The following is a 27,144-nucleotide window of genomic DNA, read 5'->3' as shown; positions in this document are numbered from 1 at the left end:
CTCCCTCATTCAGGAAGTTGGCAGAGGACAGAAAGAGTGAAGGATGGTGAGGCGGCCTCCAGAGGCTGGGAGGCAGATGCCTAGGTCCTAAAAGCCGGAAGGAATGTTACCTGGCTGGGGGATGGGAGCGGCAGTGGCAAAGTGGGTAAGAGTCCAGGAGGGGATGACTCTATCGGTCTTTGTGTGCCCAGATGTGGAGGAAGAGTGTGGCAAGGGAGGGGGTGCTGTGCGCAGGCACGTGCCTGCGAGCGCCTGCCGGGGTAGAGGCTGGGCTTCTGCGGTGCCTCCGGGAGGGGCCGGGGCAGGGTCTGGGCCTGCCCCCCCTCAAAGCTCATTACTCATTCTCCCCACAGCCCGCAGCTCTGCAGCACAGGCCTGCCTAGCTCAGCGCCAGGGGCACAGGGGCTGCAGAGCTGGCCAGGAGGTAGCCCCGGCCCTCCCTGCGTCCTCTCTCCAGGGACCCAGGGAGCAATGAGACAGCTTCAGGCTTGTGAGGCAGAGATAGCCCCAAGAGGGGCATGAGCTAAGCGGACACCTGGGTCCTTTCCACCCCACGCCACCCTACAGTTCCCAGGAAACCTGCTGCTCTTCGCCATTCCTGTCCCCTCCCTTCGGACTCCCTGCCTCCCCAGGACCAAGCTTCTGCTGAGCCAGCCTTCAACCCACCCTTCCTCCCAGGACGCAGGGGCTTCCTGCTAACCTAGGATGCTCCATCCTTCCTCAACTCCTGGTACGCAGCTCTCTGGCCTCAGGTCTCCTCCCCGTGGGCCAGGGCCATGGCCTTGCACAATTACATCAAGTAAACAGTGTCCCTGGAGTTGCACATGGCTCCTCCCCGGGGCTCATGCAGTACAGTGGGAGCCCCCCTGCACCCACAGTGTCCAGGTGCTGCTCCCCAAGATTGATTCTTCTCCAGTGCCTTCTGCCCGTGCGGGGACATTGCCAGAGCAGCCGCGGGATATCCTGCCTGCTGACTGATGTCCGTGCAGCGCACACTGCCAGCCACTGCTGGCCCAGGGCCACTGCTCCGCTGGGGAACAGACCTCTTCCTTGTAACTGGGGACTCTGCACCCGGTCAGCTCCCTAGCACCCCCTACCCACAGGTGGACTCAGCAGCCTTGAGCCAGCGGTGATGGGAGTTAGAGAGGGTGGGGGTGGGGTGACTCAGCTGCGCTCAGGACCTCAGCCCACACTCTTCCCCCACAGAATCCTGTCCCACAGATTCTTTCTGGGTCCTCCTAGGCTGACAGCCTCCTTCCCATCTTCCCATGGCCAGGCCAGTGCCAGTGTGGCATCCGGGCTGCAACGTTGGGGCTTCCCACTGTGCATCGGGTGGCAGGCTGGACCACCACATGCACTGTCTTACATATCCTCCAGTTCTAGGAGGTAGTTTTGTCACCCCGGGCTTACAAACAGGGACTCTGAGCTTCAAATGATGGATTCATTTGCCCAAGTGCAGGTGAGGGGCCGGCTGGCTCCAGCACCTATGGCCTTCCTTCTACCCTGCACTGTGCACGGGCCACAGAGCCCACCCTTCTCCGACCCAACCTTCACGGGGGCCACTGCCCTCTTCAGACAATCCAGACTCTGAGTCCGCCCCGGGGGCTGAAAGACACAGACCTCAGAGCTCATGGAGTTTACCCCTCTCGTCTTCTCTGAGGGGGAAACGGAGTCCCAGAGAGGGGCAGTGACTGACCCAGGGCCACAGAGAAGAGCAAGACTAAAATCAAGGTCGCTGGCCTCCCATTCTAGATGCTTCCCCTGTACCCACTGTTCCACTCCTGGGCCTTTTAGCCTGACCAAAGGCCTAGCCCCCATATCACCAGCACAGACTCAGTGAATGGATGTGAATTCCAGGGTGAGATCATCTGTACCCATCCCAGCAGAACCCCTGGTCAGGGGTCTTCTCCCAGCATCCACTCAGCCCCTTCTCTGGCCACATCTACACCACACACACACACACACACACACACACACACACTTCCAGCCATGGGAACACCAGCCTCCCTCTGGCTCTCCTCACGCCAGCTCCCTCCCTCGCCAGCTGGGAGTGTGACAGCAGGGGCCTCCCCCAGACATCAGGGAGGAAGAGCTGGGTTTACACACATTCTGGTGGCCCCAGAAGGCAGCCCGTGGACAGGTGGGAGAGTACGTGTTATGGGGAGGGAGATTTTGGCTCGAGCTAAAGAGAAACTTGCTGGCAATCCAAAACAGCCAACAGTGGAGTAGGCTGCCTCCGGGGGGGTGGGGGGGGGTGGGGGGGTGAGTTCCCCGTCTGTGGAGGTGTGTGAGCTGAGAAAGGATGACTACTGCTCAGAGGTGCTCAGGAGGGGGGCTCTTGAATCATAGGGGAGGGGGCATCGAAGTGCTTGAGCTCTGAGGGCCCTTTCAGTTGCAGAAGGTGTTTTTTGGAGGGTCCTGTTTCCTCCCTAAAACCTCAGGCAGGATTGGTGGGCTGCGAATAGGTCCCACCCCCTCTTCCTGCTCCCTCCTTCCAGCCCTGATGACCTAGAAGTGACAAGGGAAGACCTTGGGCAAGTCCAAGTCCAGCCACATCTCGGCAGGGGGCAAAAGCAAAAGTGAGATACTGCAGTGATTAGAGGCACTGACTCAGGGGCCTGGGTTCATTCCAGCTCTACCCCTTTCTAGCTGTGTGACCTCAGACAAGTTGCTTGGCTTCTCTGGGCCTCAGTTTCCTTACGTGTAAAATAGAGATATTAGTAGTGCTGTCAAAATTAAGAGTTAATATATGTAAAGCATTTGAAACAGTGCCTAGCAGAGACTAAAGTGGAAAAGTATGTATTGTATTAATAATCACTTTTAAAACTCCTCATCTCATCATTTTACAGTTTGCAGAACTCTGTGTGTCTCTTGTTTCCTTTGATTCTCACCAAGGCCAGATGAGAGAAGTAATGCAGGCCTTATAACTGCCCCCTTTTGCAGATGGGGAAACTGACACTCACAGAAGAGAAGGGGCCTCTGAGTGCCCATTTCTATGGGACAGGATTCTGTGGGGGAAGAAAGAGTTGAGATCCTGAGAGCAGCTGAGTCACTCCCACCCCGACCCCCTCCAGCTCCCATCACCGCTGGCTCAAGGCTGCAGAGTTCACCTGTGGGTAGGGGGTGCTAGGGAGCTGACTGGGTGCAGAGTCCCCAAGGTCACACAGCTTGTCAGTGGCAGAGCTGGGACTCAGATTTTGCCCGCTGAGCCTTCCTCCACTCTGCTGAGCACCTCCTCCTACCTAGGAAGGTGGGAAAGGGATGAATGGGTCTGGAGACTAGTGGAGGTCCCACAGCAGCACGGCTGGGAGTGGGCAGGTGTGTGCGAGGGTCCCCCTGAGCAGGTGTTCGTGAGGGGGGCTGAGCACAAGAGCGGCAGCTCAAGATGTGCATGACAAGGCTGTTGCCAGGTGTGGGGGGCTGAGGAGACGGGTGGGCTGGGGACCGAGGTGCAAATGAATGACTCGGCAGAGTGGGGGCCGGAGCACAGGTGCCTAGGAGCTTGGGGGTAGTCAGTGAAAGGAGTGAGCTCACCCCTGTGCCCACCCTGTGCTATGCACAGCTGAGGGATGATGCCGCAGGTGGGTACACCCCAGCGATGCAGAGGGGATAGATGGTTTCCAGGGGTAGACTTGTGAGTAAGCAGGAGGTGCCTGGGAATTTTCCTAAAGGTACCCCTGACAGGTGTGTGCACGCGTGTCGTGATGATGCTGGAAATAGCTGCCATTTACCGGGGTCATGACAAATACATGACAAAGTTCACAGAGTGCTTAGCACAGAGCCAGGCTCACAGTAGGTACAGAGTACAGGCAGACCTTGGAGATACCGCAGGTTCAATTCCAGACGACCACAATAATGCGAATATTGCAATAAAGGAAGTCACACGAATTTTTTGTTTCCCAGTTACACTATACCATGGTCTATTATACTGTAGTCATGTGTGCAATAGCATCGTGTCTAAAAAGCAATGTACATACCTTAATTTTAAATTACTTTATTGCTAAATTACGCTAACCATCATCTGACAGCGCAGTGTTACCACAAACCTTCAATTTGCAAAAAATCACAATATCTGTGAAGCACAATAAAACAAAGTATGCCTGTATATACAGTTGTTACTATTATTATTGTCAGCATAATCATCTGGCCTACTCCTCAGAAGAACCCCATGAGGTAGGTATGGGAACCCCCATTTTACAGATGAGGAAACTGAGGCTCACAGAGGGGCAGAGCTGAGCCCAGGCGGCCTCACTCTCACCCCACTCCACCGTGGCGGCAGCAGAGACAGCTTTGTAAGGATCAAGGACCGGCAAGGTGTCATGCAGATGCCAGATTATTTGTTGAATGAGTCCCTGAGAGCCATAGCCCTGCCGGTGTGGACGGGGCCAGGCCGGGAGCGCCCCAGCAGATGGAGGAGCAGGGTGGGTGGCGTGGGCTCGCACTGTGGGTCGGGGTATCCCCATGAGGGCTGGGAATAAATGGACAGCATGGCTCTGGCACCAGGCAGGGTGTGAGTGTGAGGATTAGTGCTGGGGGGTGCAGCGCCTAGAAATGGGAAGGTTCTGAGGATGGCAGGTGTGGCTGAGTGCTGGGCCGGACCCAGAGGGGCTGTGGTCGTGCACACCCAAGCCTGGGGCAAACAGCTTAGGACCAGGAAGAGAACGTGGTGCTTAATGATGGGGGTGGGGTGCGGCTAGGAGGAGAGGGTGTGTCCCAGGGAGTGAAGGTATGTTGCGAGAATACAGATGTGCCTGAGATGTCTGTGTGAATCCGGGGAGGTGAATGGTTGCATGGGGGGCTGTGTGCACCTGAGGGTGAGGGCTGACAGTGCAGTGTTGGGGCTCTGGGGGCAGGTAGGGGCCATGAGCGTGTCACGTACAGGAGAGCAGGGCGCCTGGGGGAGGTCTCTGAGGCAGGCAGTAAGGTGGCTGTCTCTCTGGGCGGGGAGTGTAGGCGGTGTGCAGCCGGGAGGTGTATTGTGTACGCAGGTGTGTGTGCCTGTGTAGGTGTGTGTCTGGGTGGGTGCCACCGAGCATATGTATCAGTGTCAGGTTGTCTGTGTCACTGGCAAGGGCGGGCGGGAGGGAGCAGCTGGACCTGGATAGAGACTGAGGACCTGGGAGGGGAAAGAGGTCCCCAACAGTCCCTCTGGAACCCAGCCCCCTCCTCTCAGGAACCCATAGTGTGGATTCAGCCCAGGCTGAGAAGCCAGCAGAGGCCCCGGCTCCTGGAGAGAACTGCCCAGCCATCCTCTGATGGCTGGCCTCTGCCTGTCGGTCAGTCCCGCCCACCCTGTGGGTATGAGGACAGGACGGATCTGAGAACACCTCCTGTAGCAGGAATGAAGGAAGCCCCGAGCCTGACCCTTCTCCCCTGCCCCTAGAAAGATCCAGCCGAGCCTCAGATGCCAGCATCCCTGGAGGCAGAAGGAGTCAGGGACCTGAGTGGCCAAAGCACCCACAAAACAGAAGGCTTTACGGTTAACAGATCAGCCGACCTCCCTCCTCTCTTTCTTCCTCTGTCTTCCTTCTCTCTGTCTACTTCTCTGGCGAAAGATAGAGAATGCAAAGCCCTGAAGTCTACCCTGCCCCAAAAGGAATACCCAGACACTGGGAAGGTAGACGAGAGGGAGGGGCAGGAATGAACGGGAGGTCCTCGCCCACCTGACCCCACCCCCAACACATAAAAAACCAGAAGTGTATGGAAGCCCCAAGGCAGTCAAGAGGACTGGAGACCCAAGACCCACACCCTAAGATTGATTTCATCACTCCAGGTCTGGACAGCTTCCCCCTTCACCTCCAGGCACCAAGAAAGAGCCCCCTCCCAGCCCTTGCTGGCTCAATGAGGCACCGAATGCCTTCACCCAGGACTCAGGTGGGGGCTGAGAGTAAAGAAGACAACAGCCGCCCACAGCCAATTTTTTCCTCCAAGGACCCATCAAGGCTTCAAGGGCTCATACCCCAGCCCAGAGGACCCAGGGCAGATGGCTCCTTCAGCTGGGGAGGAGGCTGGGACATGAGGAATGCTCCCCTCCTCTTTGGGGGCAGGGGAGCGAGCCCAGGGCCCTGCAGCTTCCTCTCCCTGCAGCACTCTCTGACCATAACCCTGTCACCGCCCCCAGCACGTTCCCACCCCAGCACAGCCCCCTCCTACTGATTTCCCAGTCTCCCTCTCTCATCACCTCCAACCTTCCCCCGCAAGCTTCTGCTCCTCTCCCTCGGGCCCCCCATCTTTCCCGGCTCTCCACCAGCACATGCCCATCTCTGCCTCTAGCACCTTGGCTCCTTCCCCTCTGCTCCCTCCCAATAACCTCCTCTCCCCTTGGCTCCCATCCCCCAGTAAAGCCTGGTCCTCCGTGGTGCCCCCCAGTATGGAGCCCTTGGCCTGGCCCTGCTCCCTGCCTTTCCGCTTCTCTCCTTTCCCCTCTCCAGCCCCCTCTCCTTTTCCGAGGAAGGCCAGTTCCTCGCTGGTTTCTCCCCTGCAGACCCTTCAGAGCACATCAGCTCCTCATCCCCTCTGGACGAGCACTGCTTCCAGCCCTCGGGGCTAGCATAGGCTGGGGACCCCCTTCAGAGCCTCCCTCACAAGCCTTCCGGATGCCCCTCCTTCTCGCCCCATTCCTTCCCCTCAACGACCATCCCTCCCACCCCCCTCCATTCACCCCAGCTCAGGGCCAGTGCCCCTTCCACAGGGAGCCTCCGACCCCCAACCCCCCAAGCCGTTTAGCCGCCTCGCTGTCACCCAGCCAGCCCTCTCAGCGCGGCAGCGCCCCCGCCCCCCAATCCGCCCTTCTTGCCTCCCCCGCCCCTCCAATCGTTCCCCTCCCCCGATCGGCTCTCGCCCCCCCACCGTCCGTCTCCGCCGCAGCAACCCCCCCGTACCTGGTTCTGGGGGCGCCAGGAGCAGGAGGGTGGGTGTCAGAACCCCAGGGCCGCCCCGTCTCCGGCGGGTGGCAGAACCAGGGCCAGTGGTGTCTGCCGCCTCGCGCCTCTCTTCGCTCCCCGCCGCGTCCCCGCCCGCCTGCCGGTCCGCCCGCCCCGCCGCGGTGCCGCTCGGAGAAGGATGCTCCGCGAGTCAGGGCGGCTGCTCCCGCCGCCGCATCCCTGCAACACCGACTGACGGCAGCATCAGCACCAGTTTCCGCCCCCCAGACGCGAGCATTGGATCACGCTGCGCTAACGGACGAGCTGCGCAGCCAATGCGAAGGCGCAGAAGCCGCCAGTCCCGCTGCTCCACAGGCCCACCCCCCGCGAGGGACCCCGGCGTCCCAGCCTCCCGGCATCCGAGTTCTTCCCCGCTTCTCGAGGTCCTTAACCCTGGCGCCTGGGCCCCCAACCAGGCAGACCCCCAACCCAACCCCGGTGACTTTTCCGGAAACCCAGGCGCCCTAGCTTCTCGCCCTGGGATCCCGCATCCCCCGGCCCGCGGGCCCAGGTGGCAGCGCCCAGGGCTGGGGCGAGCCGAAGGGGAGGCTGTGGGCCCAGACTTGGGGCCCCGAAGGAGCAGGACCTGTGCCGGGCCCGGGCCGCAGCGCCCTCTTCTGGCAACGCCCTGGAGCGGGCCCGGGCTGCCCGGAGCCTAGGGACGTGGGCTGCTGGAGGCCCTTTCCAGCCCTTGCCTGGCTTCCGCCTCCCACTGCCCAAGGGCCCCCTGGCTGCCCCTAGAACTGAGGAGGGGTCTTTCCTGGGAAAAGGACAGAGGCGCGGTGGGGGAGGGAAAGGCAGAGATGGGGGCGGGGTAGACCTAGGGGCTTGGGGTTTCCCAGCCCTGCCTCATGGGAATCCCAGAGTTTGAAGCCTGATTTCCAGTCCTGCCTGGAACTCTGGACTGGGATAGGAGTAGGTTGAGGGGCAGGGGCGTGGATGTACACTGCCCGGACCACAGAAGGGAAGCTGGCAGCAGCTCCTTTCAACCAGAATTTTCGGAGTGAATGTGGTGCTGGGGTGAAGGTCTTCCCTGTGAGGGCGTCTGCATCACTATGCGTCGGTATGAGTTTGGAAAGAAAGGGACCACCTTCACTCACTCATCCAACCCAAGGTGGACCTGGCACCTAGCGTGTGTATCACAAAGTTGGACACTGGGCTTCTGAATGAGGGAGGCAGTGTGTGTGTGTGTGTGTGTGTGTGTGTGTGAAAGACCATTCTGCCAGCTCACTCCAGGACCCTGATTTCTGTTGCAGGGTCCGTGATCTGCACAGCCAGTGGTAGTTGGCGCTTCCTTAGCCAGAGGCAACATGCAAGAACACTAGCATTCGACCACTAATGCATGCATGCGCACTCGTGGGTGTACTCACAGCCATGTGCACACAGGCGTTCCCAAGGGGATACACAGGGACACCTGCAGAAATGCCCCCCCCCATGGTACAACACCCACAAGAAGCATATACTTGCTCAAGAACATACACAAACTTGTGCACACAGGTGCCTGAGGCAGATGCATGCCTCAGGGGGAACAGGTGTACACAGAGGACGAGGTCATCCTGCCCGCCGAGGCACTTAGCACAGAGTGGTCAATTACTGAGTAGATGGGTGGGGACACCCCCCCCACCAGAGAGCTCCCTCCCGGCCTGTGAGGGGATGAGAGGGGGACCCAGGCTGTAGGACCCTAGAGGTTGGGAAGAGAGATCCCTGAGCCAGGTTCTAGACTTGGGGGGCCTACTCTGACGGAGAGACCCTCAGGATGGCCCCACCAAGGCCACTAGAGGAGCCAGAGAATGGGAACTGCTGAGTCAGGGCCTGTGAATGTGAAATTGCCTCGCTGACCCCAGAGCCCACTGCCCTACCCATCCCCCACTGCTCCTCTCCCTGCAGGCTACACACACACACACACACACACAACACACACACACACAACACACACACACACACACGCACACACACACAGAGACGTGTCCAGCCAGGCAACAGGGCATAGATGGGTACACAGACAGGCACAGTGACTCACAGAGACTTTCTCTCAGACCCTTATAGATGGGTGTGGGAAGGGGTGGGCGGAGGGCAGGGGCAGGGAGAGATTCAAGAGTGAGCACTTGTCTCTGGTCCCCACCCCCAGCTCCCTGGGCCACCTTTGCCCATCAAGGGCAGGAAAGGTCACCTGGCAGCTGCTGCACCTCCCTGCCCCTCCCCCAGCTACAGTGATGTCTCCCCCCACCCAGGTCCAGGCTTCGGAGTACCGGATGTAGGTGGGACCCACCACTTCAAGACACCACCCCAACAGGCACCCACCCAACGTGGCCCTTCTCCCATGCGCGGTCCAGTGAGGACACACGGTGGAGGAGAAATGCAGCAAATACAGTATGCGTGCCTGTGCACACACATGCACACACGCACACAATGTGAAGCTCATCTGCCAAATTCACACAGGCAACCATGAAAAGGCAGTCACACGTCACAATCCCCAGGGGGAGCAGACCTGGGCACACATTTGCAAACACACACACTGGGAAGAGGCCAGGCTGGGGCTGGGGGGTGGCAGGGAGGGGAGCCGACCAGGCTGCAGGGATGGAGGCAGCGCAGGGAGCGAGCTGCTCTTCACAGCACAATCGCCGTCTGTTGTTATAGCAACTCAGCCCCCAAATCGTGAAACGGATATTACAGCCTCCAGAGGAGGAAGGGAGGGAGGGGGCTGAGGATGGAAGGAGGGGCAGTGCGGGGGACCCAACGGGGGACAGGGCTGGGGGTGCCCAACAGGTGGCAGAGCTGCAGCTGAGAAGTAACAGGGTGGGAGGAGGAGGTACCCCAGATGAGGAGTAGGCCAGGGGGAGTGGGGTCTCAAAGGGAAAGATGGGCATGGGGTCAAGGAACTTTGAGGGAGGGGGCCAAGGCCATTGCCAAGTCCTCAGATATTGTGCTTTGCAGGTAGGAGTTGGGGTGCTCAGGCCTCCACTCCCAGAACAACCTGCAGTTGCTGTAGGACATGCTTCAGCATGGGACAGGGGGGCTGGGGAGGTAGCTCCCATTCTCGGACTGCTGTCTAGAGCCTCCTGACCCCAGGGGCAGCCTGGCTCAGCTTCAGAACCTTTCGAAGACCCCCAGTCCACCCTCCTCACCAAGACCAGCCTCTGAAGTGGCCTTAGCCTTCCTCAGGTAGTGGTGACCCCCAAAACCTCCATGCTGCAAACTCGGGAGGGAAGAGCTGGGTCGGGAGAGGCTGCCAGAGGCTGACAGCAGGATCAATATGCATTTCCTCTGGAAGTCCCTGTCCTTCCGGCTGGCAGCAGCGCCAGGCCAGGAGACTGCAGGCCCAAGGAGTGTGGCCCCCCTCGCTCCTTCCCCCACATCCAGCACTCTGGGCTGCCCCCTCCCTCCCATGATTCTCTGTAGTGAGCTCCCCGTTGCTGGAAGTATACAAGCAGAGGCTGAAAGACCACCTGTCAAGCAAGGGAAATTCAGCTGCGGGCTGAAGGCTATGGCTATACATGACCACCAGGCTCTGCAATTCTACTTTCAAGTTTTAGGCCCCCAAGGTTCTGGACTCCTAGAGATTCTAGACCTCCCCCCCAAACTCTCTGTTCCACGGTTTCCTGGTTCTAAGGCTCTATCCCCTACAATTCTACTCCCCCCCAAGATTCCAGACACATGAGATTCCAGCTCTCCCAAGATTCTCTGACTACAAAGTTTTAGGCTCCACAATTCTAGTCCCTGTGATTACGGACCCCTGCCCTCTGCCCCCCGCAAGGATTCTAGGCGTTGATAGTCCAGGTTAATTACTTGGGCCTTTATTCCATCTGGAAAATACAAATATTCACAAGAATCTGTACAACCTTAGGGACACCAGCCCTGGCCCTGCCCTCAGCCGCATGCCACCCTCACACCCCGCCCCCCAGCCCCAGCCTGCTGCCGCAGCACCCCGGGCTCCCTGCTCTGGTCCAAGTCTTTTCTCCAAAGCAGGCATGAGTGCTTGATCCAGTCACAGCTGGGAAGAAAAAGACAGAGGTTGTGAGGAAGACCCTCCCCCCTCCCCAAAAAGCAGGATTCCACCTGGCCTGGGCCATTTGGACAGAGCACCCGTCCCACTCATCCCCGCACTGCCCCAGCCCTGGGTGGGGAGGCTCTGCACAGGCTGCAGGGGGGCTCACCATCGATTACAAGTGGATGTCAAACACGCCGTCCTCCACCATCTGAACGTCCTCCTCTCGGATCTCTGCAGGGAGGCGGGTGTCACAGGACCAACTCCTGGGTCCCTGTGCCCTCAGCAGCCCTTCTCCCCATCCCCGGAGGCACCCTGCCCCATCCCAGAAGCAGAACCATCCACCAAAAATCAATTCACTGAATGACCAAAAGGCCCAATTTTTGAGGCTCTTTTTCTAAGTTTTCATTTTGCCACAGCTTTTTTGCAGCCACAGATGTATCGGTGCGGTTTGCTTAAATGTCAGTTTTGTGTGTGTTTTACATTTTAGACCCCGGCACTTCTGGAAGGCGCAATGCAAACGGTTTCATCTTTTCTGTATTTGAGACCTTATGCCCTGTGCCTGCCTCTATTTTTGAGGACTTATGCCAGTCTGAACAGTTGTGGTCAACTGCCTTAGACCCCAGTTTAACATGGTTGTTCAGAGTGTTCTCAGCAAAATAATCATTTGAGGAACTGTCATTCAGAAGACTGACCTAGAACCACCAATGGCTCCAAGAGAGCTGCTGGGAGATATGGGGGACAAGGGACTTTTCTCAGAATAGCCTCCAAAGCAGCCAAAAAGGAAAACACAGGCAAATGGCTCACCAAACTCCCTCTCCAATCCATTGTCAATCCCCCTAACAAAATAAGAGTGCAAATTGAATCTTGAAGTCTCTTTCACTTTTACTCTTTTTTATTTATTAGTCTCTCTCCTCCTCAGCCTCAGAGGGTTGAGGGCTCCCTGGTCACCTTCTGACACCCTTACCTGTCCAGCCCTTCTCCATCACCCTACCAAAATAAGACAATTACAAACTCTGCAATAGCTTCCATCCTGGAGAAGGTAATACTATGCCACCATGGCCTTGCCTCTCTCCCTCCACAGGCCAGTACAGAAAGAGACCCCTTCTTACCTGGAGGCCGGGAGCCTCGCCTGCCAGGGCGGGGCAGGGAGAAGCTGAAGGCGCGATGGTGGGTATGTGTGGGTGAGGGTGAGGGTGCAGACCCCTCCAGACTCACACTCTGGGCCCGGCGCCGGCACTCAACTGACAGGCGATCCTTGCACTGCTTGTGGCAGTTAACACCACAGGCTGGGGAGGCAGATGGGGAACCCAGCCAGATCAACTGATCAGAATACCCTTCACCCCATTCCGCAGGCCTGCACCTCTCCCCAGGTCCCTTTGCTCCTGAGCAGCTGCCCCACCAAAACAAGAGCCTCCTTTCCAAGCGCTCTCTTCATCCTACTCGGCAGTCTGTGCCCTCTCCAAAGCTCCCTGTTCCTGGACAGCTGCCTCACCAAAATAAAGGCCATGGTTTTTGTTTGTTTGCTTGTTGTTGTTTGTTTTTTGGGTTTTTTGTTTGCTTGTCTTGGTTTTTGGTTTCTGGGGGGGTTTTTTGGCAGCACTGCGAGGCAGGCGGGATCTTACTTCCCAGACCAGGGGTCGAACCCACACCCCCTGCAGTGGAAGCACAGAGTCTTAACCACTGGATAGCCAGGGAAGTCCCAACAAAAGCCCTGTTAAAGGCTACCCGCTTCACATCAATCAGCATGCCTCTTTGGCTCTAAGGTACTTCACTCCTTGGCAATTACCCCACCAAAATAAGAATATTCACCCAGATAGCAACTCTTCCCAAAAAACTCAGCCCAGCAGCCCTGCAATTCCATCTCACCTCGGCATTTGAGGCCCTGCTTGTAGATGCCCAGGATCTGAAACAGAGGAGGGGGCCGTAGTAGGGGGGAGGGGTTTAGAGGGGATGACTCTACTTCTTCCTTTCTATGGGCAGGGAGTGGGACTGACCCTTTCTGGAGCCTTAGGGCCCCCTCAGGGTTTTGTTCAGAACAGCAAGAGGAGAGGCAGGTGGAATTAAGCTTTGCCTAGGCTGAGAAGGCTCCGGCAGGGGAGGGGCCAGAAGGAAGGGCGGGGCGTGGATGGGGCGGGGCCGGTGCTGGAGGGGTGTGGCTTGGGCGGGGGCTCACCAGGGCCTTGCAATGGCGGCAGGCGACCGGGCGCAAGGAGTTGCTCTCGTGGAAGTTGTGTACGAAGCCCATGCGGCCACCCAGCACAGAGCTGGAGCGCAGAAAGTAGGAGACCATCTCCTCCTTGCTGATGCAGCCATCCCTGTCCGGGAAGGGGGAGGGCCTCAGCTCTGGGGGCCTCCCTGGGACCACCCACCACCAGCTTAACCCATCCCACTGGGAAAAACCCCTACCAAGTTAAAGGTCCTCACCGACTCCTGATTTTGGACCCCTGGTGCAGGAAAGAGAAAGAGCACTAGACTTGGAGTCAGGCAGATGTAGTAGCTGCTACTAACTAGTTGTGTGGTCTTGGGCAAGTCACTGCCCTGGGTTTCCTCCCTGGAAAAATGGGGATCATAATTCCTGCCCTGCTCACTTCACAGAGTTGGTGTGTAAACTAAAATTGCTCTGCACTTTCCCATGGGATTATCAGCTTCTGTTTCCCAAAGTGAGCTCTGTGGAACACCAGTCCAGAGCCCTGAGAATTAAGAGATCTCTGATAAGTTTGGGGACCAGGTAAGACTGGAAAAAGCTGCACCTGTCTCACTCTTGCGCAATCCTGCCAGAAAGGTAATCCGGGGCTTCCCCACGGAGCCCTTTTTTTTCACCCATTCACATATTTTAGGGAAAGAGTGAGCACGTGCTCTGGAGATGGACAGAACTCAGTTCAAATTTGGGCTCTACTTCTTCTCTGTGTGACTTCAGGCTAGTTAATCTCCCCATCCCTCGGTTTCCTCTTCTATAAATGGGGACGATGATAGTTCCTACACCTCAGAGGCCTTTGGGTAAGGATTAAATGAGATAGTGCCCATGGAGCATTGACAACAGTGTCTGTAATGGTTAATAGGTGCTGGGCCACTGGGAGCTATTTCCACCAGGGGTGGCCCTTGTCGGAAACGCCTGCCCATTGTATTTGGGTGATCCAGGTGGTCCTTCAAATCAATGGTACATTGGGACAACTGACGGTTTATGAAAATATGTAAACCTAGGCTCCTATCTCACACTGTTCATGAAAACTTGTTTCCCACTAAATTCAGAACACTAATGTAAAAAATAAAATTTTCAAAGTATCTGAAAAGGTATGAGGGAAGAATTTTGTAATCTTGAGGGGATGAAGGCCTTTCTACGCATAACACAAATCCGAGAAGCCATAAAGGAAAAGACTGACATATTGAGCACACATTTTTAAAAAATTTTATATGGAAAAGGACAACATAAATGACAGACTGGGAGAAAATATTTGCAAACATATTCAACACCAAGGGTTAATATCCATTAACAGAGATTCTAGAAATCAATGAGAAAAAGACTCACAAACCCAGTGGAATAATGGACAAAAAACACGAACAGGCAATTTACAGAAGAAATAGAAGCGGCCAATAAACATATGAAGATATCCTACCCCCACTAGTATTAAAGAAATGCAAATTTAACCAAGACACCATTTGCCAATTAGACTGGCAAAATTGTAAAGCTTATTATAGCATCCACTGTTGGCAAGGAAGTTGGGAAATGGGCACTCGTTCACTGCTGATGGGAGTGCAAGCTGGCACAACCTTGCCTGAGGTCACCTTGGCAGTCTCTCTTCTAATTTAGAATGTGCATATCTTTTGATCCAATTATCCCACTTCTAGGAATTTCTCCTACAAAAATAGTGGCCTGAGTGCATCGGTACAAAGATGTTCACAGTAGCATGGTGGATATTAATAGCGGAAAACTGGGAACAGTCTACATGTCCATCAGCAGGAGAATGGTGAGGCAAATGATGGCCCAGCCACATAGTGTAATACTCTGCAGCTGTTCTAAAGAATGAGGTAGTTCTGCATGAATCGGTCTGGAAAGATGTCCATGATGAGGGTTTAAGTGGAAAACAAAAGTAAAAAAACACAAAGCATGCAGTTCTGTCAAGGCAGTGATTTTAAAACAAAAACAAAAAAAACCCTGAAAACCCTACTGCTACAAATACCCAGATGCTGGTTAAAATATATCAAAAATTGCTTTAAATGCATAGGTGAGTTTGTAAGAAATGGAAACCCCCAAGTTTCAGAAACAAAGAGAGATCTTCAAATTGAGGCAGTGAGCTGCGGCTGCCCCAGGAGCCAGGTGCTGGATTTTGATACCTGGCTGGGGCCTGCAGGAGGTGGGGAGTTAAGGCTGAGATGCCTGCATGAAGCTGACGCCTTGAAGGTCTCCAAGGGCTGCACCCTCCCTAAAAGTGTGGCCTGGAAAAAATTCACCCCACCCAGGGAGGTGACGGGGAACTGTTTTCAACTTAGAGAAAACTCTGTTTTCAACTATTTGCTCCCAACAGTGGGAGGAGAAACAAAGCAACTACAATGAACGCCACTGGCGGAACTAGATTTATACCATCATCCTGTTGTCTATGAAACAGACACAGACAAATTCTCTAACAATTTGCAACATGCATGAAAAAAAGACTGGAAAGATACAGGCATTGCCAGCCAGTAATGTTACTAACATAGTTACTAATGACAACCTCTGAGTGGGAAAGGAGGGAGGGAATTTTCACTTCTTACCTTATACACTTTGCTCACTATAAATCTATTTTACTACCTGGATTTTTTTTATCCATGGATTTTTATAATATGGAAAAAAACCCAGCTTTTTGAAATACGGGTAACATTAAAAAGTAAATCGACCTGGGATGGACTATAAATTTTGATTGGAATTTTGTCCGCTCAGCAAAACCAGGGTGCGAACATGGTTGCAGGGGGCATGTTTAACCTACTCCAGAGAACCAGCTGTTTGTCCAAATTGTCAGCATGTGAATTGTGATATGTTGATAAGCAAGTGGGTGCTGCTAATTGCAGGCTTTTCTTATCTATTCATTAAGACAGGCTACCGAGGAGTTCAACATGCCCACACTTTTTGCCAGCTGTGAGCTCCACAAATAAAATGGCATTTACGTAGCAACAGTCCCCAGGCCACAGTCTTTGCAAGATTCAGGTGGAGTCCCCCCACCCCCTCTTCGGTCTGAATAAGTGAGGTAACCCTGTGCCTCTGCAGCTGGCAGCCACCCCGAAAACAAGAGCCCCTCCCCACATGGGTGGCTTCCTCCCTCAAGATCATCTGGTTCAATGTCCTCATCTTGCACGGGAGGAAACTAAAACCCAAGGGGAAGTGAGCCTGCCTTCCCTCTCCCCCTGCCCCCAGGCCTCCTCACTGGTTCTGGTCGAGGTCTCCAAAGGCGCTGAGGTAAGGAAAGTTCCCACGGATGATCTGGAACTCCTCCTGTGAGATGTGGCCGTCCCCATCGACATCGAAATTCCGGAACACAGACTGGGGTACATAGAGGGACACATGGGGGAGGGGAGGATAAAAGGAGCATCGGCCCCACCGTGCCCACATTCCCAGTCCAAGTGATGAAGGGGGGGGCATCTCAGCCGTGGGCAGCTGTCTGTCTCCCCCACCACCTCCCTTCTCCGTACCCCCATCCCAACCCCACCCATCAGCTGCGCCCCGTGCCTTCTGGAGACTGAGTGTTGGCCCTAGCACCTGGCACTGGTGGTGGCTCCCAGGGCAGTGCCCTGGCACAACTAGCCTTGATTGACCACTACGCCTGTCCCCCCCGCCCCCCGCAGACTCCGGAGCCAGCTGCCACAGAGTCTCACCTCCACCATCTTCTCAATGTGCTCCACCATGAGTGCCTGATCCAGCTTGGGTTTGGCCGCTGAGGTCCACTCCTCCAGCACCGGGGGCCGGGGCGGCGGCGTGCAGCTGGTGGGGCTGGTTGGCTGTGGGAATGGTCGAGGCTGAGAGAGGGCCAGAGGTGAGGAAGCCCAGGGCCCAGTGGAGGAGAGAGGGCAAGCCCTGGGGACAAGGAAGCCTGCCCAACCAGCAGGATGGGTGAGGTAGCCTCTAATCTTGGAACTCCCAGGAGGGCAGAGGTGGGGGAGGAAGAGGATGGGCCGAGTGGGTAAGCAGCGAGTCCGCCCCTCACCGAGGACTTGGAGCGCGGTTCCCGCTGCAGGGACAGCTGGTAGAGCTCATCCTCTGTCTGATACTGATCCAGAGACACCTGGGACACACAGGTCTGATCACGCCCACCGGCCTCCGCTGCTCTCAGGAGCCCACTGCCCAGAACTCAGACCCACAGGTCCACCTAGAGGTCACAGCCCAGCCCCGAGCCTGGCCCAGAAGCTAGACTCAGGACAAAGGCCAGCTTAGAACACATCCCAGCAACCACACGCCAGCCTAGCACACAGACCAGAACCTGTATCTTGGCCCCAAACCTTGAACACAATGCACTGCCAAGATCTCAGCCAAGAATCCAGGTCACAACCCAGCTGAGAGCTCTGAAATTCCCCCCTCAACACAGAACCCCATCCAGCAACCAGACTCCAGCTCAGATTTCAATCCCCATCTCAGTCCAGAACCTAGAAACAGGTAGGACTTCACACCAAACCTTAAAACCTAAGCCCCAGCCCAACAATTAGAACCTAGTCCAGATCTGGACTAGAACACAACTCCTACGCTAGGGCTCAAAACCAAGTCCAAGACCAAGCCCAGAAGCTCAGAGCTCAGGGCCATGTTTAAAAGCTGCCCCTGGGGAATCCCCTGGCGGTCCAGGGGTTAGGACTCCGCGCTTTCACTGCCGAGGGTGCGGGTTCCATCCCTGGTCAGGGAACTAAGATCCCACAAGCCACGAAGCACAGCCAAAAAATGAAAATTAAAATTAAAAAAATAAAATAAAAGCCACCCCTATACCCAGAATCCAGAGTTTGACCCCAAACCTTGAACACAGCCCACTGCTAGGAACTCAACTCAGGGCCCAGGCCCAGCCTCAAGTCCACATGCCAGCCTCAGGGGCCCACAGCCCCAACTGGAGCCTAGAACCCTTCTCCAAGTTCACCCCAACCTTGGGGCCCAGGCTGGGTCTCAGTTCTTCGATCAGAACTGAGAACCCAAGGCCAAGCCTGCAGGACCAGGTGCAGCTGTCGACCCCGCTGCTGGCCCCTCACCGTCAGCAGGCTCAGCAGGTCGGGGTTGGCTTGCACTGGGGGCTGAAGGCTGGTCACCATGGCCAGCTCCTCCAGGATGCTGAAGAGCTGCTTCATCTTGGCCCCATTAAGTCGGGTCCGGGTGGGGTCCAGCCAGTCAGGCAGTGCCAGCTGCAGGGCCACCAGGTCCTTGAGGTGCACACCCAAGATGGGGAAGCGGAAACCCACGCAGGCTGCCAGCCGGCGCCGGTAGTTGCCATAGTTGCCAGTGGCCGTCACTAGTTCTGTCAGACCTTCCCAGAGCTGGGGGACAAAGGGCAGAGGGTCACACACACACACACACACACACATCACATACACATCACATGTCACAGGCTCAACTCTCCTTCCCCTGCCCAGCCCTGGAAACGTGGGAGAGGATGTGGAGTCAGGGTCAGGGATGGGTGAAAGGTCAAAAGCCTCCCTCACTATCCCCCAACACTGGCTCCCTTAGCCCCTGGGAATCAGAATTCATAGGTCATGAGTTCAAAGGGACACCCACTACCAAATACCACACCTCTACACCAGGCCTAGGCACAGATTATCATCAACATTTAACAGAAGAAGGGACTTCCCTGGTGGTCCAGTGGTAAAGAATCCGCCTTCCAACGGAGGGGACACGGGTTGGATCCTTGGTCAGGGAGCTAAGATCCCACACGCTGCGGGGCATCTAAGCCCCCATGCCACAACTACTGAGCTCGCGTGCCTCAACAAGAGAGCCTGCGTGCCGCAAACTACAGAGCCCAGCACTCTGGAACCTGTGCGCCACAACTAGAGAGAAGCCCGCACGCCGCAATGAAGAGCCCGCGCCACAACAAAAGATCCCGCAAGCTTCAACGAAGACCCCACGTGCCGCAGCTAAGACCCGACACAGCCAAAAAAATAAAGAAAATAAATAAATAAATAATTTTTTAAAAAACCATTTCACAGGAGAGGAAACTGAGGATCAGGGAGGCAGAGCAGCACAGGACGACGATTTCGAAGAATATTCTTAGTGGTATCATTCGTAACAGCCCAAACTGGAAAAACCCCAAATGTTCAACAGTAGAGGAGATACACAAATCGGGGTGGACTAAAATATTATACGGCAACGGAAGTGAATGAACAATTGCTCCACACAACAGAATGTAAGAATGAAAGAAGCAAGAAGTAAAATCACATATACAACACAATTCCATTCATAGGAGGTTCAAAAACAGGCAACAAGAAACCCACATGGTTTTGGGATGCATACATAGGTGGTAAAGCCATCCAGAAAAACAAGGTCAGGAATTCCCTGGTGGTCCAGTGGTTAGGATTCTGAGCTTCCACTGCAGGGAGCACAGGTTTGGGGAACTAAGATCCCACATGCCATGCAGTACGGCCAAAATAAATGAATAAATAAATAAAAATTTTTAAAAAGAAAGAAAGAAAAGCAAGGTCATCATCCTTAGGAATGTCACGACATTGTTTGCCTCTGATGAGGAGGGAGTTATGCTCTAAGGTGCTGGGAGCTTCGGGGGCTGGCAGTGTTCTACTTCTTGACCTGAGTGGTAGTTACACAGGCGTTTTCTAATTTTTTTAACTGTACATATGTTTTATAGACTTTTCTATATGTATGTCACCAGTTATGTTTTTTAAAATAAAATAGGGACTTCCCCTGGTGGTCCCGTGGTTAAGACTCGGTGCTTCCACTGCAGGGGGCACGGTTTTGATCCCTGGTCAGGAAACTAAGATCCCACATGTGTGCGGCACGGCCGAAAAAATAAAATAAAATAAAATAAGCAGGGGAAGAGTAAAGCACGAGCTTTGAAGTTCGGCAGACCTGTGAGACTCCACTCTGCTGCTTTCACTGTGCAACTGGGAAAGGATTTAACCCCCAGACTCAGTTTCCTCATTTATCAAATGAAGAGGGAGTGCCCAGCCCCCAGGGCTGCTGGGAGTTCTCAGCGAGGCCAGCCCTGGGAAGGCTGACCAGGCCGTTCCCCTGACCCCCCGAGTCTCAAGCACCTTGATGGTCTCCGGGCTCACGTGGCTGTGGGTCTCCTTGAGGCGGGAGATGGAGCTGTGGCTCAGGCCCCCGACCACTGCCATCAGCGTGTTGAAATTCTGCAGCTCCAGGAGTTTCTGGGGAATAAATGGAGAGAGATGAGGCAGTGAGTCACTGAGTGGGCCCAGAACTTGGCCCAGCTTTTCTGGAGAAGACCTGGCAGTGGGTTAGGGGAAAGGAGGGACTCAGCCCTACTGGCAATTGGGGAGGTTGGGGGGAAGGGGAGGGGCAGGCACCTCTGCAACGTGGACGAAGTGTGTGATGACCAGGGCCCGCTGCGGGGCTGTGGGCTTGCTGAGAATCATGAGCTGCACCCACTGCGAGACACTGTTGAAGAGGGAGATGAATCGCTCCAGGACAGGGTTGTCCACGGTGCAGCCGTGAGTCACGAAACTGTGATAGTCCTGGAACTGCAGGCAGGGTGGCCTCAGCACCCTGTGGCCCCTCCCCTCACCAACAGCCGCTCCTCACCTTCCAGTGGCCCTTTGGTGGTTACACTGAAACCCCAGACCCACCCTGTGACCCCACCTACCCCAGAGACCCTGCCCCTCCTGGCACCCCCTCTCCAGCCCACACCCGCTCCCTGACCGAAGGCCACTGGGCCGCACCAGGATCTTGCAAAAGGAGCAATATTCCAAGTAGGTGAGATGTGCTGCCAGCTCCATGGGGTCCAGGTGGTCAAACAACAGGGACATCTTGCGCTTTTTCTGTTCCACAGGGTTCCTCTGGGTCACCTGCCGATTCCACTTGTAGGTGGGGCTGGGGGAGTAGGGCGGGGCAGTGAGTCCTTTGCTGGAGATGCCCCACCCCTCATGGCCCCACACTCATGCCACTCACGCTGACCGCGAGACACTGTGCAGAGCACGAATGTCCCCAGTCCCAGCACCTCCTGCAATCTCCCCCTCGTCACGCACTCAACACAGATTTATGGGAGACCTACTCTGTGCCAGGCACTGTGCTAGGCGCTGGGGGTACAGAGATGAGCAAGACACGGTTCCTGCCCCCGAGGAGCTCACAGTCTACTGAGGGAGACAGACACAGAAACAAACAATCACGAAATAGCGTGGCACAAGTGCAGAGGTCTCTGGGCAGGGGTCTGCACAAAGTGTCATGGAGGAACAGAGGCAGGAACGACAAATTCTGCCCCGAAAGAGTCCACAGACACTCCACACTTGTGCTGAGCTTTGATAACACGGAGGAGGAGGCAAGGGGACATGAGCAAAGAGCCACGGTGGGAAAGGATGCAGGGGCTGCAGAATGGTGAGTGGACCCGTGCAGCTGCGGTATGAGGTGCCTGGTATAGGGCGGTGGGCTGTGGAAGATGAGGCAGGAATGCCAAGCTGGCCTGAGACTATGAAAGGCCTTAATCCCCAGCCGAGGCATTGTGAAGACGATAGGGAGCCATAGAAGGTTTTTAAGCAAGAGTGACATGACCCTCACCCATTCAATTCAACAAACATGTATTAAGTGCAGATGGTGTAGGATGCTGAGTGCCCTTCCCAGCCCTCCGAGCTCCCCCCACGCACACGCTCTCGATGTCGATGAGGCTGCTGTGCCGGCGGTTCCCTTCTTGGTCTAGCAGAGCCTTCAGCTCCTTGATCTGCTCAGCGAGCTCAGGATTCAAATCAAACTCCGCTGGGAATGCTGAAATCCAGTACCTGGTGGAGGTTCAGAGTCACCCAAGGCAGCCCTTCCCCCACATTCCCTAGGATCGTAGTTTCCCAGAGACGGGGAAAGAGCCTCAAACTGTGGTTCCCCTCGCCCAGCTCTTTCCTTCCCCACCGGCACTGGGCAGATCAGAAAACAGGGACCGGTCCAGGACCAGGAAGGGGCAAGCCTTCAGCAGCACCACCACCATGGACAGAGCCGGGTTCAAACCCACATGACCAGCTTCCAGAACGAGCTATTTCCACTCCTTCAGGCCAGTCTGAAGCCTGAGATAAGGGAGCAGAGGAGGGGACTGAGCCCCAAGAGGAAGACTCACCTGACCAGATGGCATGTTTTCACCTGAAGCGAATTGGAGCTGTCCTTCCGGGATTGTTGGTAGGTGAAGCAGAGTTAAGGAAAACAAGGATGGAGACTTACTCTAGAAAAGGAGGCAGGGGATGGGACCCGAGTTCTTGGGGGAGGCTGAGGGCAGGGACTGGTTCTAGGAGAAGTTCTAGGGGTGGGGTCTGGGGTGGGCAGGGCCCAAGCTCTGGAAAGGGGCTGAAGGCAGAGGTGAGGTGTGAGCTTTGGGAGGGTGCCTGGGTGGACATGGGGGCCAGATTCTGGGAGAGGCTGAGAGCAGGACCTGGGTTCTGGGAGAGAAGCAAGAGGCAGGACCTGCGCTGGGAGTAGAAGCAGATCCTAGGCTGTGGGGAGGAGAGAGCAAGGCCTAGGCTGGGGAGAGACCCGGGGACGGGGCCTTAGTTCAGAGGGGAGGAAAGGGGTGGAGCTTAGGCCCTAGCTGGAGCCTGGGCCAATCCTGAATTCTGTGATGTGGGAGCGGCCCACGCTCTAGGAGCGAAGCCCATCCTCTGCCCCCGCTGGGCAGCGGGGCTCCCTTATGGACCCGGACCGCAGGGCCCTTGGCGAGGCTGGCGAAGGATATATGTGCAGCAGTTTTGCCGCCAGCTGAGAGGAAGGGATGTACCAGGGGTGCATCATGAGGAACATGCGCACCAGCTGCGGGTCCCGCACCTTCCCGGAGTCATCTAACTCCGAGGGGTCAAGGAGAAGCGGGTTGACCCTACATCCCGCAGCCGCGGTCCCTAAACCCTACCCCGCAGCCTGCCGGGTTTCTGGCTCCCGGCCGCCTCCGGCTTTCCCAGGGCTCCGAAACCAGGAGGCAGATTATAAAGTAAAGGTAGGGTGGAAGAGGGATAAGGCAGGATCCGAGGAACTAGAGGAGAGGAGCGTCTGAGTCGGGCCTGTAGTCTGGAGGGGAACCAGCTGGGGCGGAAGGAGACGGGTTCCGCGGGGTCAAGAATCCAGAGGTCATTTCCTGAGTGCCTGGGGAAGGGGCACCCCTTCACCAGATAAGCCACCCCCCATCAGCCGGAAACAGCTTCCAGGCCGCAATAGCGAGTTCCTCCGGATCCCCCGGGGAGGCAGATAATGGTCCTCATGGGTCAGAGCCTGGGGACACCGCCGTCCCTCCCTTCAACGCTGGTATACTAGGGAAGGGAAACCTTTTCTCTTTCTGCAGCGTGTGGCTCTCTCTACCCCGGGATGCAGAGGAGACTTTCGCCAAAGAGGCTGCAGGATGCGAGTTGGGCAGAGGTCTGCCCTGGGAGGCAGGGGTCCGGGTTCAGGTTCCCGGCTGGGCTCAGGCTGGGCGTGTCCTCCCGTGCCACTCACCGAAGGCTTCAATGCAACCACGGAGCAGCTCCTCCACCGTGCAGCCCTTGTCCAGGTCCAGGGTGCCCGCCATGGCCTCCGGCGCGGGTAGGCTGGGCCAAGCTGCGCTCCGAGAGCCTCCACGGGGCTCGGACCGGACCCCTGTCCCGGGAGAGGCAGAGCGGGAGTCTGCGAAGGCGCGGGCCGGGGGAGCGGCCCCGCGGACAGAAATGGGGCGGGGCAGGCACGCCCCCTGCTGGGCAGGGGCGGAGTCGTCCGCCGCGGCCACTCCTGGGGTTAACTGGCCCGGGATGTTGCAACCCACCAGTTGGGAAACGAACTGGCCAAGAAGCTTCCGGCCCACCCTTGGAGTCGTGGGAGGGCTGAGGGACTCCCCGGGGATGGGGACGAGCCAGAACTCCGGGGGCTGGTTAGTATCCCAGCCCCCCTCCCCGCAGGCCCTCTTCTCCTCACGTCCTCTCCCCAGAGGCACCTGCAGCACCCCGCAGCTCAGTTCTGCGCCCCTCCCGCTTCCCTCCCTTCACAGCCTCCCTTCCCCCGCAGGGTTATTTTGGGAACCCAGAGCCTGAGGGGACCTCGGAGGAATTTCTCCCTGGGATGAGAGGGGGGAGGAACCCAGGCGTCCTGCCCGCGTCGCCCCCTCCCGGGCTCCCCGGAAGGGGAGGCGGGGCTGTGGCAGCCCCCAGGGGCCTGCCCTTGGGGAGGCGGGCTGGAGCGGAGAGGAACATTCCTGGGGGGGGGGGGCGGAGAGGGCGGAGCGGGGAGCCCACTGCGGCCCGGAGGCGTCAGCGGGAAGCCTGAGCCTGGGAACCGCGCGTTCCCAAGCCACCTCCTCCGTGAAGGCCCCAAGGGTCCCGGCTCAGCCCTTCCGCAGGCTATCTTCATCCCCAGACCCTGACGCAGGTCCCCATACTGCACAGTCGAACTGAGTGCACACACAGGCCGTCCACACTCGAGCACAGAGTAGGGTGCCCAGGAGGGGGCGCTAGCACCGTGGGGTGTGGAGAGTGCCTGTACGACTCCACCAGCAACTCCAGTCACTGGCGGGAATATACGCACCCATGCAGAGACAGACACTCATTCCACGCCCGAGGCCAGGGACCCACATCGGGGTGCAAGAATGCCTGAGGCTCCCAAAAAGCCGAGCCTCAGGCAATTACCTCCCATACTCTCTCTCACACACACAATGGCACCCACACCCCTCGCACACCTGAACGAAGGAAACCTCGGACACACATACCCAGCTCTCTACCCCAGAATGCAAACCCGTTGAAGGGGCCGGCTTCCGGCCCTGCTGCTCACTAGAGCCAGGCCAGCCTGGAGTTCCGCGGCCACAGCAGCGCTGACATCCGCACACGTGTGCACACACGCAAGGCAGTGCACCTACACGCATGTACACTCTCCCACACATGCACACACCCGGTGGGTACGCACACACGCCCATTCCGCCCCCGCCCCCTTCATCTGCGATCCAGGGCCAGCCCTGCGGCCCCAGCGACCTGACATCCCGCACCCATGGACGCTGGCAAAGCCTTGCCCCACAGAAGGTACCCCGCCCCTACACATACTCCCCCGGGCTGCGGGCGGGGAGCGGGGGACTCCTCTATGGAGTTCTCTGGTAGACTTTTCCTAAGAGGCACCCAGAGTCATCGCCGCCCGGCTCTCCCGCTTCCTCGCTGTGTGACCTTGAGAGTCACTTGGCCTCTCGGGGCCTCAAGTTTCTCATCTGTCAAATGGGGGATTCGCCGGGGAAGGTCCCGCTGAGACATGGCTAGGAGGGGCCGGGTGCGCCCCGGATGCCGCCCCCTCCCGCGCTTGTCCAGGGAGCTTCGGGTCTCTCGGCAGGTCCCTCCTAGCCCTGACCCGGGCCGCAGCCTCCCCACCCACCAACCCACCCGCCGCCCCCAGCCCGTCTGCGCCGCCCTCGAGGGCCCCTAGGGGCCGGGCCTCCTCTGCCCTGCGCGCCCCCCTCTCCCCCCCGCGCTCGCTCACTCACACTTGGGACCCGCGGCAAGAAGCCCGCACCCGGCCCGGCTGGCGCCACCTCCGTGCTCTCCTGCCCGCCGACCTCGCTGCGGCTGCGGCTCCCGCCCGCTCTCCGCGCCGCGGCCCCGCTCCCCGCCGCCCCGCCCCCGCTCCGCGGCCGCCCCCTCCTCTCCCCTCCCCTCGCCTCCCCTCCCGCCCCTGCGCCGGGCTCCGCACCGGCGGCTGCGCCTCCCCCATCGGGGGCTCCCTCTCGCCCCGCACACGGCGGTCCCTGCGGCAGCTTAACCCCTGCCCTGCCGCGCCGACCGGGAGACCAGGGCCGCGGGCGGGGGGGGCTGCGCCAGGGGCCGCGCCGAGGGTGGGTGAGGGGAGGTCAGGCCGCGCGGGACATGGAGGGGGGAAACTAAACCACCGGTCCTCTCCCCCCACCACAGACACCCCCCTGCCCCCCGCCCTGCCTGGTGTGGGGCAGAGGAAGCCGGGAGGGGCAGGAAGCAGACTGCGGTGGGGAAGGGGCGCCCCGCCCAGCCCCCGGCCCGGGTTCCTGTTTTCGAGACAAACCGTTCCCACGGGGCTAACCCGGCCTGGGGCCGGGCGTCTTCCTGCGGGCAGCGGGGGGCACAGGTCGGGTAGAGATCGGGGGCGTGGGCGCGGCGGGTCCTTGTGATAGCCTGGGGGAGGGGCTAGGACAAGGTGGGAACACTTGGAGGAGAGCGGCTTGTGGGGAGGGAGGAATGAAAACGCGGCTACCTGGAGAAGGGGCCTCGAGGTCTGGGGATAGAGCGAGCTCCAGTTCACACAGGAGGGACTGGGGCCCCGGAAGCCTGGCTCCCCATGAGGCCAGATGAAAAGGGGCAGCTGCAAGCGACGGGTGGGTTCTCCGCAGCTAGAAAACTGGAGCCTGGGGGCCTGCGCCCCCCCCCCCGCCCCCGGCAGAGAGGAACTTGGGAGGGGAAGCCGCAGGCGGTTGGGGTCCCCACAAGCCGGGCCTAGGGGAGCCGGTAACCGTTTCCGGCCGTTCGGGTTCAAACACACTCACTGTGAAACCATCGGGCCCCAAACAAATCTTCTGAGGCTTGCCCCGCCCTGCTACCCGGCTGCGGAGGCAGGACCTCCCCCACACCTCAATCTCGGTAAAACGAGACCTACAAACAGGCCCCTTCTGGTCCTTAAGTTTCCCCAAGTGAGGAGGGGCAACACCGGCCTAGCCTAGACGGTCTGTGCGTGTCCCCCGCCCTAACACTCTCCTTACTTTGGACCTAGCGCAGCCACCTGCTGAGAGACCCTTAAACGCCGCAGTGGGGCGGGGCTAAGGGCGGACTCAAGAAGGCGCCAACCACCCAGAGGCCCCTCCCCCTTTTGAGTCCCGCCCCCCGACCGCGTGGATCTTCAGTAGTCCTGGAGGCCTCTGCCTAAGTCCCAGCTCCCGGCCCGGGTGGGCCCCACCCGGGCGGATGCCACGCCCCCGGCAAGCCTAGCAGGCCGCTGACCTAGTATGGACACAGCACTGGGAAGAGAGGCGTGGAGGGTGACGCTTGGAAAGGGGCAGGAGAGTCCGGACCCCGCCCCCACAGGCCACCCCCACCTTCTGAGAGAACGCACCTGACACGGGTGGGGGTAAGGCACGGTGACTGCGCAGCTGCTATGTCGCCCAGAGCTAAAAA

General features: G+C 57.8%; 2 protein-coding genes across 34 annotated transcripts in view; both read right to left on the bottom strand.

The window, feature by feature from the left end:
- NRXN2 (neurexin 2) overlaps positions 1–7,091 on the bottom strand; it is a 109,509-nt gene extending 102,418 nt beyond the window's left edge. For all 27 annotated transcript variants that reach the window (XM_082343971.1, XM_082343978.1, XM_082343975.1 and 24 more), the window contains exon 1: positions 6,882–7,091. The gene's annotated coding sequence lies outside the window, so the exon portion shown is untranslated. The remainder of the gene's footprint in view (positions 1–6,881) is intronic.
- A 3,610-nt stretch (positions 7,092–10,701) lies between these two features.
- RASGRP2 (RAS guanyl releasing protein 2) lies at positions 10,702–26,751 on the bottom strand. Of its 7 annotated transcripts, none has more exons than XM_082344083.1 (18): positions 26,733–26,751; positions 23,495–23,635; positions 22,746–22,848; positions 22,137–22,199; positions 21,679–21,810; positions 20,761–20,911; positions 20,389–20,562; positions 20,113–20,229; positions 18,106–18,387; positions 17,085–17,162; positions 16,756–16,878; positions 16,308–16,423; positions 13,085–13,226; positions 12,778–12,814; positions 12,021–12,197; positions 11,716–11,747; positions 11,078–11,142; positions 10,702–10,914 (listed from the first exon to the last, which is right to left on the bottom strand). In XM_082344083.1, exons 2-18 carry the CDS (start codon positions 23,565–23,567, stop codon positions 10,791–10,793), a joined length of 1,989 nt encoding a protein of 662 aa, XP_082200209.1. In that variant the 5' UTR covers positions 23,568–23,635; positions 26,733–26,751; the 3' UTR covers positions 10,702–10,790. The 7 variants fall into 7 exon arrangements, with proteins under 7 accessions (XP_082200209.1, XP_082200208.1, XP_082200207.1 ...); XM_082344082.1 differs by lacking the exon at positions 26,733–26,751 and adding an exon at positions 26,520–26,632; XM_082344081.1 differs by lacking the exon at positions 26,733–26,751 and adding an exon at positions 25,491–25,601.
- Positions 26,752–27,144: the final 393 nt, after the last annotated feature.

Source organism: Balaenoptera borealis, assembly GCF_965194805.1.
Source record: "Balaenoptera borealis genome assembly, chromosome: 11".
NCBI lineage: Eukaryota > Metazoa > Chordata > Mammalia > Artiodactyla > Balaenopteridae > Balaenoptera > Balaenoptera borealis.
The sequence above is the reverse complement of the archived record's forward strand: the minus strand, read 5'-3'. Positions and strand labels throughout refer to the sequence as shown.